The sequence below is a fragment of the Bactrocera dorsalis genome, chromosome 3 (assembly GCF_023373825.1).
Source record: "Bactrocera dorsalis isolate Fly_Bdor chromosome 3, ASM2337382v1, whole genome shotgun sequence".
Classification (NCBI taxonomy): Eukaryota; Metazoa; Arthropoda; class Insecta; order Diptera; family Tephritidae; genus Bactrocera; species Bactrocera dorsalis.
Genome location: NC_064305.1, coordinates 72,129,043 through 72,142,446, shown reverse-complemented (window position 1 = coordinate 72,142,446; position 13,404 = coordinate 72,129,043). Strand labels below are relative to the sequence as shown.

The following is a 13,404-nucleotide window of genomic DNA, read 5'->3' as shown; positions in this document are numbered from 1 at the left end:
CACTTTTACACTTTTGCATGCTTTCATTCAATCAGCATTTCGGTTTTACATTTTCATTATCTGCCAGCGCATCCCCACTTTTTGGTGGAAACACAATTTTTTCAGCATTTGCAATCAATAACATTAATTTTATCTTTTGGTTGTTTTCTCTTACTCTTCTTGCTTCTCTCGGGCGTGTTGGCATTTGCCTGTCGCAGGATGTTGCCAATGAGACTTCCGGTATTTGTGACACGAGCGTTTTGAAAAAACGCATCACCGCATCCTACGGCCAGACGCTGCATCTGTCGTGTTTCGTCAAAATCCCCGAGGTGCTGAGGCAGAAGTCGGTACGCTGGTATCACCACTCGACGGAGCGAGGACGGTAAGTACACGGCAATTTTTGGTATTTAAAGTGTGGCAAAGGAAGTATGATGAGCGGAAAAAGATATTTTATGGTAAAACTTAAGTAAGAAACTAAATTTTAAAGATTAACATAATTCAGAGAAAACTTATTTAAAGAATACGAGTAAATGAAAAATTCGCTAAGACACGTTGCAGATTGATTGGTTTTCGATTCTTTTTCTAAGAAATTTGAGGAAACTTAGACATAACCTCAAACGTGCAATAGATGCCAGTACATATTGATATCCCAGGGAACTGTAAGGCCGATGAACTAGCCAGAAGAGGCACCATAGCTGGCGCCGGAAAGACTCCGAAAAGAAGGGAACTTGTATACTTTTGGCTAGGTACATATATTTTTTCGACAAATACTGTATGTTATAAACATAGATGAGTCTTGATGAAATCAATTCCTGACTCGCTCAATAAGCAGCCAAATGTGGAATGAATAGATCAGGATTCGAAAAGAGTGAAAAAATGTACATAAGAAATAAAGTAGGGATGCTAACAGATCACTGTCTAATTGGTAGACATGGCATTAGACTAGGAGCGTCTTATAACCACTATTGTAGAAGCTGTAAGGGGACAGAAGTGGAGGAGAGTATCGAGTATCGCCTATGTGATTGCAAATCTTTATATAGGAATAGATTTGCAGTTGTCGGTGGAGAGTTCCTTGACAACGTCTGGGAGGTTGCACAGATAAAGCTTGACGTACTGATGAACTTCTTCAGAAGTACGGTTTCAGAGAGAAGCCAAAGTGCTTTCTAAAGGCCTGGGTGCGTCATGAGACAACAGCTCTACCTACCTATCAATACATTACTTCAACTTTTCAAAACCAAAAAACTATTACTTTTGAATATAAGTATTGGGATATACTCGTATAATCAAAAATAATCAATTTGAAAGTTGTCATAGCCTTAAAAAAATATAAAAGTATTCAGGAGGTCTATGTCTTAAGTATACTTAGTTTGAAGACACTATGTCAGAACTTCATAAAGCTCTATGAAATGAACCTCTCGTTTCAATTTATTTTTAAATAGTTTGAATTCTAATTCAAGTTGTGAGTTATATTTTCGTTTCTGTCATCCATGCATATTCAGCAATCGATTTTCGTAATTTTACCTACGTCATGACTTGATCCTCGTTAAATCAATATTGTTGACTTTGTAGGAATAAGAAAAATCTGATTGGACTAAAATTTGGATTCTTCTCGGTTAGGTTAGATTCAGATAGGATGAATGACTTATAGAGTTGGGTCTTTGTTCGTCGACAGAGGACTTTACTTCTCAATTGTCTACTCAGTCTGATGTAACATCTGTTGGAAAGAGTTATTTTGCAATGGATTTTGAGGCTGACATTGTTGTTGGTGTTAATGCTGGTACGAAGGTAAACGAAATTATCTACGACTTCGAAGTTATGGCACTGGCATGCGAGCCAAGACACGAATGTGATGACAGGAGATATTTCGTTTTGTTCGTTTTCACAACCAGACCCATATGCTTTGCTCTTTATCCAGTCTGGAGAAAGAAGAACAAATGGCGCAGTTTTTGAGAACAACGATATCATTATCATCGGCATACAGCAGCAGCTGTACACACTTATAGAAGATTGTACCTTCTATTTTAGATCTACAGCTCGTGTTGTTGAATAACTCGACCGGCACTCCATCGACCTTGGGTCGGGTTCACCATCTCCTGGTATTATGCTTTCACTGCCATTCAGCAAGCTGGCGAACTCTCCACAATTTCAGTATGAAATTTATTCTCTGGGCTTAAATGATGCCAAGAGCATGCTTTCGAATGACAGTATTTAATGTCAACACTGCGCCCTACCTGTATTTTCGTAAGAAAATGAAACAACCGGTGGAAACGCATCTCGGAGGATATTGGCTCGATATGGCTGTCCTCAAATGCATGAAGCGAACCGTATACAAAACATTCGGGAAAGTAATGGAAACAGGACATGTGGTCAAAAAAGAATGGGACACTTATTTTTGGAGCCAAATAAATTGTAAAATTCCATTCTAAATAAGTATAAAACCTGAAAGTAAATAGATTATCCAAGTTTGACCAGGAATTTCCGGTGTCACAAAATATCAACGCTGATTTTTTTTTACAAAATTTTGTAAACTTTGACTTACTTTATCAATATTTAAAAACTAGAAAACTTGCCTCTTTGTTAAGCGCTCCAAAAGCACAGTACTTTTCATACGCAATCTTCCCCCAACGCTTAACGAAAACTCGCGCGGCAATGCCAAGCTGTTAAATCATAATAATTTTCAGCTCGAACAGCCGTTGACGCTATTAAAAGTGCATAAAGGGCGTAGTTTGTAATTGACACCAGAGCTGCGCGTTCCCAATGCTAGCAGCGGCAGCGATGTATGCGCTATAAAAGTGATACAAATTGTCACCCTAAAAGTATGCAATAAGAAAGCGCGCTTTCTCGAAAATTTCTGCGCATTCATAACTTTTTAATAAACGCAGCAACTGTTAAGAAATTTTTTAATATGCTCATGATATGCTGCTAAACTTCACACACACACACTCACACAAATATGCTTTGAAATGGTTACAGTTGCGCACGGACACCCCTTCCAGCAAGTGAACTAATACACTGTTGCAACCCTCGCACTTTTAGCCGACAATTTTAAATTGAGTTTATCAATAAAAAAAAGTTGGCTGCTATTAAGGGTGCGAGGTCGCTGGCGTGGGGGACACCTGTTTATATGCCTGCACGCCATAAAGTATGCAACATGGATATACATTATAGAATTTATTTCTGAGTTAACCAAAGAAAAAAAAAAATACTTCAAATGACTTTGGTGTTATGGGTCCTCTGAGACGACAGTTGTGCAACAAAGACAAAGCTCTGTTATATCTCCCAAAGTGGCAGAAGGCGTTAAGTATAAACACTGCAACGCAATTGTAATGCTGTAGCCGCGTTTTGGGCGCGCAGCGAAAATTTGTTGCCATCAAAGAGAAAACTTCATTTCGTTTGGCGTGTCATCAGCCACCGCGGAAATGTGCGATATTTTAGCTTCTTGATGGGTGCTAGAGAAGTATAGATTTCAAACTCGAATCGAGAGCATAAACGGCAATAGAAGCGTTGCCAATGCACAAAGTGTGCCGAACGCCAAGCGAAAGTCAGTTCAATCGCCTCTAAATGTTAGTACACAAATGGTGTGGGTAACAAAACGAAGAATGTAGAAATAAGTAGCAAAAAATTGCCCCACAACTGCTGTCTACGCAGCGGTAAATTGACACTTCACGTTGCTGAAGTCTGCTTTTTGGCGTATTTACTTATGTATATGCGAGCAAAAGTCGCTGGCTAGACGCATTTTCCGATTTCCGAAATGTTGCGCAAAGCGAAGAAGCATTTTTATGCGGTTTAAGCGCCGACCAGACCCGCACGCCACACCTTTCAATGATTGTCGCCGAGTTTGTATTAGCTCTTGCGCTTAGCGGGGGCATTTCAAAGACGTTCGTGGCCATATATTTTAAGGTTATGGTTTCATTTGATGGAAAAACTTTTTATCTAAGTTGCCATCACATTGGCATTTGTAAAAGCATTGTCAGCCAGCGTGTGGGGTTTCGAAGCAGCGCAAAGTTTTCAATTTTCCCATTGACTTTTTCTCTTTTGCCTTCGTGCGCTTACAACTTTTATTTCATTTGTGTGTTTTCGGTCTGTTCGACTGCGTAAATTTATTGTGTGTGTCGCGCGGAAGTAGAGTTGAACGCATTTCAATGCACAGAGTGCACGCTTGAGCAGACGCTTGAAGTTTGTTGACACAACTTAGCGAAAATTTGCAGACAAACTCAGATTTGATGCACAGCGTTTGACAAAAGTAAAAATTGATTTCAATGATTAAAATTAGAGGGGTTTTGCTGATGTGTGTATGTATGAGAATGTAGTTGACAGCGCCGAGTTAAGAGTGCCAGCGTGACGAAAAGCATTCTAAAAAATTGGTTAGTAGACACTTCCAAGATAGGCTCTCGAAGTATTGTAACGTGAAAGTTCTTCATATTTTCGCAAAAAAATTTGTATTTTCTTCCATACTTTTGGAAATCCGTTGGTACAATATATAAAACTTAAGAGGTGTTTAAAACCATTACAAAAGTATTGAAAAATAGGGTTCCATTACATAAACTTTATGGGTCAACCTGCCGATGCAGTGTAGTATTTAGGGCTCGTCTTTCGGATGGCATTGATAGCTTTTAAGTGGTTGCCTATGAGCCATTGGCAAAAGATGAGGCCTCTCACCGAAAGTAGTGTTCAAGCTCAATCACACCATAGTTATGTCCTCTTAAGTGTGGTATTTATGGGGTCTTCCATCACATGATTAGCCAAGGAAGCTCGGAGCGTTCAAAAAATGGCACTTTGTAGCATGTGGGTGCACTGTGGTCTACTCCAACCATAACACTTAATGTCATTTTGCATATAGCACCCATAGATATCGCCAGAAGGTATATGGCCACGAATGTTGCTAAAAGAATCATGTTTCAATAAAATATCTGAATATTCGTAAACCTTCATAAGCTTTAACTTTAAAAAGGATCGGCGATACGAGCCTTGTGCTCGCTAATCGTGTATTCAGGCATTGTTAAGAAATACCTAACCTCGCTACTTATGGTGTCGTTTCAACTACCCTAGCTGCTCTTCTCCTGTGCTCTATTACTAGATAGCTGGGCTTCGCAGGAGTTTGGCGAGCTCTGGGCTATCGTCGGTTCAGGCGCTATCACAACATTATTTTGGTCCAAGTTAGATCGTAAGAGTGAGTTCTTTGACCTAAATAACGCTCGGCTGTCCCTAGTTGTGGGATTCTAATATGCCGTTGTCACTATCGACGTATATTTTTTACCGTTGAAAATAATACCGGGTGCCAGCTGCAGAAACTGTATATAAGAATACAAGGCAGAAACATTATATCACTTCCTTCTTGATTGTCAAGGGTTTGGGAGATCAAGGATTAAACGGTTGGAAGCGGACTCCCACCAGTCCGAAATTAGACGTCTGAACAAATTTGCATTGGTATTGCCGCTTTGCTGACTTATAATATCGAGTACAGTGGTTCTTGTTTTATAGCTTCCTCAAAGGAATCCATATAGTGGTCCAAGTGCGCTTTCGGGATTAGCCATCAAACCGAAAGTAACCTAAAACTCTACATTTTGACACTCATAAAACAAGCATTCTTTCAAGCTAACAATATATCGAAATAAAGTTAAAAAAAAGATGAACACTATAAAAAATTTCGTGAGCCCGTTTTCAAAAATAATTTCTATACGTTACCTAAGTTTTTTTTTAATTTTAAATTAAGAAGATCACACTGACGGCAACTTTAATATATTTTTGAAATAGTTGGCACCCCTGCCTTAAAATTATTTTCTTTTAACAGCTTTCTAAAACTGCTTCAGTCAGCCCGTAATGAATAAAAAATTAGCAAAAACGTAATATATTGCAATTTTCAGGTAGAAAATCGGCAGTAATCGATTTTTTTCTCTCACACAATAATAATTTCTAGCGCGTAATATTGTATTAATATTGCTAATAAAACGTTAATGTAAAAAATCCATTTATTTTTGGTTAAAAAAAAACTTATTTTAAATTTAATCATTGCCAGCGACATTCAAAAATAATGCTTTTTCATCCTAAATGTAGGCAACGATTAAATTAAAAATTAAAGAAGCTTTTTTTAGAAATGAAAACGTATGATCAAATAAATAATCTTCCTTATTATTTGAATTTTTTTATAAACTACTGATATTTGTTAGGATTTTTTAAAACATACATAAATTTCCAATACTCACCCCTAAATATTTTATTGTTGAAGCAATAGTTGACAGGCGAATGTTCTCCATCATTGCTACAAACGAAAAATATGCTTATACATAGTCGACTTTTGTAAGCTACTTTTTTCTTGTTGACAAAACTTTCGCACAAATAAGCGAAACTAATAAAAGTTACGGTTATACCCATAAATGTCAATATTTGGTAAAAATTTTACAAAAACTTTCGACGCTATTTATTTGCAGCTACGAAATAAACTACAGTCCCGCCAAGTACATTGAAACCTCAGAGGGTGGCTTGGTGATTATATCGGTGAATGAAGGTGATGGCGGACGATATGACAGTTACCTGGACGGAACGCTGCTCTGCAGTTACAGTGTCAATGTGGATGCGCACAGGTAAGTGGCGAAAGTAAAAAACATTATAATAAGAAATGAAATGAAGAAGCAAGTGGAAAATGCAAAAGCAAATGTGCGTAACTTTCACTTACAACTTTGAATATTTTTAGAAAATTACATAAATTAATTAATTTATGATTTAAATTTGACATAACAACCGTTATAAAGTGCGAAATACAACACAGAGTTTATTTATAAAATCATTACAGTGTAAACTTGTTAGCAGTTAGGGCTCCTGCAGGTGTGCTTTCAGCTGTAACATACCTACAGGCGCTGCAGGTGCTTTCCTTCATACTTCAAAGCCATTGCGTAGCGAAATTTTGTCGTTTATGAATAAGCAACAAGCGCTAGATTGTTGCGCACACATACATAGATATGTATATTTACACACACATATACACACAGCCAGGGTGCTGCCGTCACCCCTGCCTTTATGCTTTAATTAAAATTCAATTTTACGTTTGTGACAAGCTGCTATTAGTTGTTGCTGCTTTCATTTTCATTACAATTTCCAGTTTTCGTTTTACATTTTACGCTTTCATTTACGATTTGCACACACACATACACACACACGCCAAGTTCCACGTGCAATTATGAACGCCCATCCTTCCGCGCGCTTAATTTCCGTTTCCTTTTCAATCTGCTCAGCGAATGAGCATTGAATGCGTTAGTATTCACAGCATTTCATTTCATTCAACATTCAACCATGCCTGCGCACCTCAGCAGCTGCTTTAATCTTTTGCGCGTTTTCTATGTGGCACGTCTGTCCGCGATTTGTAACGCTGTCGATGCCACCCGTCGCGCGCGCATGCTGAAATACCTTAAGCGCATACACAAACACACACATATTTGCAAGCGCATTTTCACACTTTCACTCCCGTCTTCGCTTCCTATTCGTCTTACGTCTTTGCAGCGTTGTTGTTAACGTCTGTTAATTTATTTGCCAGCAATTATTCGTTAATTCCCTTTACACCGTCGCCAGCTACTTCATTGCTGCACAAGTGGCGGGAACATCCATTTTGTGGCAATTATTTCGCTGCGTCATTTCATTTCGTTCGCGTGTCTTTTAAATGTTTTTAATAAAATTTTACGTTCTCACCTTTACACTGCCTCGTCGCAACTGTATTTTTTTGATTTTTTTTTAAATTTTTATTCTATTTTTCTTTCTTGCAGATGTACGCCGCCTAACAAGAAGAACGATTACCAGAAAATCTATTCGCATTGGTGCAATGAATTCGAGAAATACAAATCGGCCATGAAGCAGTGGCAGGCCAAACAAGATGTAAGTTGTTCAACAATCCATTTTTTATTAAAAGGAATCCAAAAGTTTTTATAGTCCAGAAAGTAAAAACAAAAAAATTTCTTAATTTTTTTTATATGGCAGAAATTATGGACGTAATTTTTTCAAATATGGCAACACCCAGTTTTTTTAACTTGATTGTACTCTAAAATATTCTTCAATTCCTTCTGAGCGATTGTTCCTCTTTTACAAGACTCACAAAGTACTTATTGAACAAAAAGCATATTTATAACAGGTCAACTGAAAAGTCTCCAACCTAACACAGTAAAATACATTGTTTTGCAAAATTCCTCTTTTTCAACATGGTTCCCTTCAAGTTGACACCCTGATTATGACGACCCTCCAACAGTTAGATACCATTTTTGTAGTCGGATTTGTTCTTTGCTTCAAAATAGGCCCCAATTCGAGCGATCAACTCGATCATTCGACGAAAATTTCTTCCCATCGAGTATACTTTTGAATTCTGAGAGCAAAAAATAGTCGCTGGGGGCCAGATCTAGAGAATATGTTGGTTAAGGAAGCAATTCGAAGCCCATTTCCCGGATACCATACAATAACTCTCTGCAGTATTCGCTGTAGTAGTTCTTCCTTATTCAAAAAAGTCAATAAGAATTATTCCATGCGAAGCTCAAAGACAGACGTCTTAACCGTGCCAACCGGAGTTTTGGAGTGGGATCGTCGTGGACACTTCACTCGGTTGACCGTCGATTAGACTTCGCAGTGAAGTGGTGGAGCCATGTTTCATCCATTGTTACATATTGGCATAAAAATTCGGTTTATTAAGATTTAATATCTTATTATCGCTTAGTTCAGCTTTGAGTCTAGATCCAATGTTAATATAACAAAAATTTCATAGTTCAGCATTAAACCTTTAGAAGCTATATTTTCTTTAGCTGTCAACGTAAATGCAGTTAAAGTAAATGGGAACGCCTGCTAAGTTAAACATTATGGTTGAAACAGCTCTAGCCTACAATAATTCAGCACTGATCAATACTCTGAAATGATATTTTGAAAATCATTCATAGACTAAGTAGTAAGTTTGAATAGATTCGGTTAATCTGGTGGGTTAATAAGCCATGCATAGTCCAGTTTTGGTGATTAGACGAGTGTTTGAACAAGTCCAGTGGTTTCATTAACCATGACTCATGCAATGTCTTATACTGTGTGGTTCCCCAAAAGCTTAAGTGGTTGCCTTGTCAATGCAAGATATGCATAAAAGATGCTCTATTGTTTTCTTGACGCTTTGGTTTTGAAATATCATGCAGTATTTTCGAACTGTCAGCTCCGTTCTACAGACGTGCACTGCTAATGGACTGTGGACAGTGAACATACCAATCATGTTCTTAAAGTTTATTTTACCGCGTATCAGTATGTTTATCATGTATTTCTGATCTACCACTTTACATGTGACTTGTTGCAGTTTTGGTTTTCAGTGGTTCGTTCCATCGCATAATCTCCTTATTTCCCATGCTCTTGTCTAGATAGACTACCAATGTCTGTAATAATTTCAAATGGCAGCCGAACACTTGACACTCTCATTATCTCATTTCCATCGGACCTTTAAGACACTTTCCACTACTGCCCAGCGTACCAAACAACTTTTGGACGATTTGCAAAACGAGGTTATTGTCTTCATTGTTGCTTGGCTCCACTTAGATGTTGACTTTAAAGTTGCCTGTTGTTGGCTTAGAGTCTATATCTGCCGTGTTCTCAATAGCAAAGATGGGAAAATGCTGCACTGGTTCGGTACTTTAAAAGTCTCCTTATGCCTAACTCCCACTATAATTGTTTAGTGTGTTGAATGTAGCTCCATACTTTTAAGTCAACCAATTTTTTCCTTTCTTTTCTTTGAATTTGCGATTGAGTAAAGGGTGGGAGAATGATAAGGAATTCTGGAGAAAAACCATTACAATAAGAAAATGTAAGAATTAGTATCATAGCTTTATAGATTGAACCACACTGACCTACAAAAAAGTGGTCAATATTTGGAAGCGCAATTTCGAAAATCATTCTTTCTATTAAGTAAGCGAAAAACTATCCATTGGTGTCATGTTCTACTTAATAAGCAGAGAGAAAGCGTTCACCAAAGATTCCAGAAGTGGGAACAAAAGAGTACTTAAGTATAAAAATTCTGCGTCATTTTGTTCTTTATCATTACCCATTCAAACCACATGAACAGCAGGGTTTTTTTTCAATCACTAACCTACTTTACCTCATAACTCGAGCCACTGTGGCACATGGCAATCTCAGTAACTAAAATGAACCTGCAAGAACCGGACCTGGGTCCAAAGTATTTTTCATTACCGAATATTTGGATTGAAATAAATCGAAATAGTATACCAGACATTCTCTGCTGCCATATTTATATGTACACAAACCACCCCCCTACCACACCACCAACGAATCGAAAACCGTTATACGTTTGTAGAACACAAAATTTACGCGCTTGAAATTTAATTGCGTGAAATTTAACGTTGCTAATTGTTTTAATTAATTTTTTATGTTGCTCAGGATCGAACGAACAGCGGCTAGTAGTCGCAGCCAGCAGCCGAACACATTTCAGGGAGGCAGACCAAGCGTTTTCGGCCGTACATAATCGTAATTATACGCTTTATGACCTCAAACGCCTTAATGTAGGCAATGTTTTGAGAGTACGCATAGTTGATTGTGTGTTCTTGCTTGTTTATTTGTTTTCTTGGGCGTGAACATTGACAGGTGTTGCCAACGCGTTCTAGTAATTTCCAAAATAGAATTGAATTTCCTTGTTTTCGCGGCGTCGCATTACGTAATGTAGACGCCACAGCATCCATAAAAAACATGATTAACGATTTGGCGCTGCCGGCGTGTGTCAGTGCGCATAAAATTCATAGCATTTTGGAATTTATGTGTTTTCATTATTATTTTCGGCGTGTTTAACTTATTTAGCATTTCGGTGGTTGGCGCTCGGTTAACAAGCGGAAAATTTAATTGTAAATTTTTGATTTATTTGAATATTTTTGATTTTGAAATTCTTTTCTGTCTCTTCTAGCAATGCAATATGAAGGAGAAGGCGAGCGCAAAGCATACGAATGATGTCTATAGTAATGAACCTGTGGTCTGACCGCCAGGTGAGAGATATTTATGAATTTGTTAAAAGTGCTTTTATAACGTATTTTTTAGAAAATATATTAGAGGCTAGAAAAATTTCGATTATTTTGGAGACATAACTTTCATTCTTTGTTTTTTGAAAATCCAAACCATTTTAGAAAGCTATATTACGGTATTGTGTGTTAATTTTTTTTATTTTTTTTATATACTTATACTTATACTTATACTTATACTTATACTTATACTTATACTTATACTTATACTTATACTTATACTTATACTTATACTTATACTTATACTTATACTTATACTTATACTTATACTTATACTTATACTTATACTTATTCTTATACTTATACTTATACTTCTTTTCCAAACTTTAAGATCAACTTGTTATCCAATTTTGATACCTGGTCCAGTCGTTGAACTGCAAAGCTGTGTCTACGAACATGAAAACGAGTTCTAGATAAGGCTGGTCAGAAGCCTACTTCTTTGCCTTGCCAGTGCCCATACGGCCCGACCGTGATGCTAGGCAGTAGTATTCTGTCATTCGGCTAACAATTATTATTCAGTCCTTTTGAGACAGTCTAAGTAAAAGCGTGCCTTTCGGAAATTTCAAAATGTGTCGATTTGAATGACATATTTGTTACACCTTTGCCAATCTCTTCAGCTATTTCGTTTTTCTGTTTTTAATCAACTTCAAAGACTTCTGCCTGAAAGATACTGCAGTTCTTTGAAAACTTGAAATATCGCCTAGGATTCACCTCCGAGCAATAAAATCCGGTGAGCTCCAAAGGCCATATTTGATCTGTGTGTGCAGATGTCGTAATTTCTTCTAGCGAGTCACACGCTCTAGTGTCAACCATCCCCTTCTGGTGTGACTTGAAATCTTCACTCCCAACTAATCTGCAACATCACGTGATCTTTTTTATTCACAAACCCTCCGCTTATTGAGCTATGCCCAAAGAACCCTATGGAGATTTTACCTAACGCTCCCAAGTTGTACCTGATTTTCTGTAGCGCTCTCTACACTGCAATGTTGATTGGAGGTAGGTAGAATACCCTTTCTAGTACAGAAGTTGGAATGATTCTTGGCGCTGCTGCTACGTAGAGGCCACTGTATTCGTTCCAATGGCTTTTTGTATGAGATTTTACGCTCCACTTGTATAACAGCAATGTATGAGGCCAGGTTATATACCCTAGCCAAGCATCTTCTTATGTGCATAGAGAGCATCACTGACATTTTTGTCTCTCTCCTCCACATTGATTTGCCTTCCACAATTGCTCCCCGGGTACTTAGTGTACTCCTAAATTGTTTACTCAACCCCGTTGATCCTGGCAGTTTTCATGTCGGTATTTTGTACGTCCTTTTCGATTATAAATGTTTAAGCTTATAAAAAATATTATTGAGACACAAATAAAATACCAATTTATTATTAAAAACTAAATATTTTTATTATTTTTTCACTTCACTTGCAGGTAGCGCGACAAACCACTAAAGACTGAACTTTTTAAACTTTTGAAAGACAATATTTTCGTATTTTAACAGTTTTAATTTGCTAAAAATTCTTGTAACTAAATTGTTCTACAGTTAAAAAGTATATAAAACCACATAAAAATTAAATAGAAAATCACACGGAAATTGTACAGCAACAAAAAGAAGCAAATAATATATAGAAACGAACACGGTTAAAGAAAGTGAAACATCAAAGGCCTACCGGAAAGAAGTTCACAAGCTTAAAAAATACAGCAAATGTATAACAGTGGGTCAAGTGGTGAAGAGCATTAACACATGCAGCAGCATGGACACACACAGACACACCCACACATACCGCAACACACGCGAGACAGTTTGAGTCGGAGGAGGACGACAACAGTAAAGTTACTAACAAAGAGATCCTGCCAGCAATAAATATACGAAAAATAAGCAACAAATAAATAAGCGAAACAAAAAACAAAAAAAGCAACCACAGAAGGTTTTAATAGAAGCGATAATGTAAAAAAGAAACCGTGAAAGAAATAACAATAACAACCATATAAATATAGCGATAACGAGACATAAATAGAAAGTAAAGAAGAAAAGAAAAAAAAACGAAACTAGACACATATACAACAGCATTTATATACACAAACAAAGATAAACATATACATATGTATGCAAACATGCCTGCCTGCCTAAAAGTATGCTAAGTGACAGTGTGAATTCAGCTAACGAAAGCATCAAAACCACCTAAGAAAAATAAAAAAACGACAACAAAAATCATACACGAACAGAACACCATAAAATAAGAGACAAAAATAAAAAAACAACAACAAAAACACAAAAAATATTAAAGAACGAGAATTGCAAGAATTTTTTAAAATTTATTAAATTTAATTACTAGAAAATACAACACTTAAAAAGAAAAAAAAAATTAAACAAACATCAAGCACATGTTAAAGGCGCTTGCGTAATTT

General features: G+C 37.0%; 1 protein-coding gene across 2 annotated transcripts in view; it reads left to right on the top strand.

Moving 5' to 3' along the window:
- The window catches only part of LOC105227319 (semaphorin-2A), a 237,932-nt gene extending 224,775 nt beyond the window's left edge, over positions 1 to 13,157 (top strand). For both annotated transcript variants that reach the window (XM_049452246.1, XM_049452245.1), the window contains exons 12-16: positions 198 to 361; positions 6,408 to 6,560; positions 7,734 to 7,842; positions 10,889 to 10,967; positions 12,427 to 13,157. In XM_049452246.1, the coding sequence (XP_049308203.1) occupies positions 198 to 361; positions 6,408 to 6,560; positions 7,734 to 7,842; positions 10,889 to 10,960 (498 nt within the window). In that variant the 3' untranslated portion in view covers positions 10,961 to 10,967; positions 12,427 to 13,157. The remainder of the gene's footprint in view (positions 1 to 197; positions 362 to 6,407; positions 6,561 to 7,733; positions 7,843 to 10,888; positions 10,968 to 12,426) is intronic.
- The last annotated feature ends 247 nt before the right edge of the window (positions 13,158 to 13,404 follow it).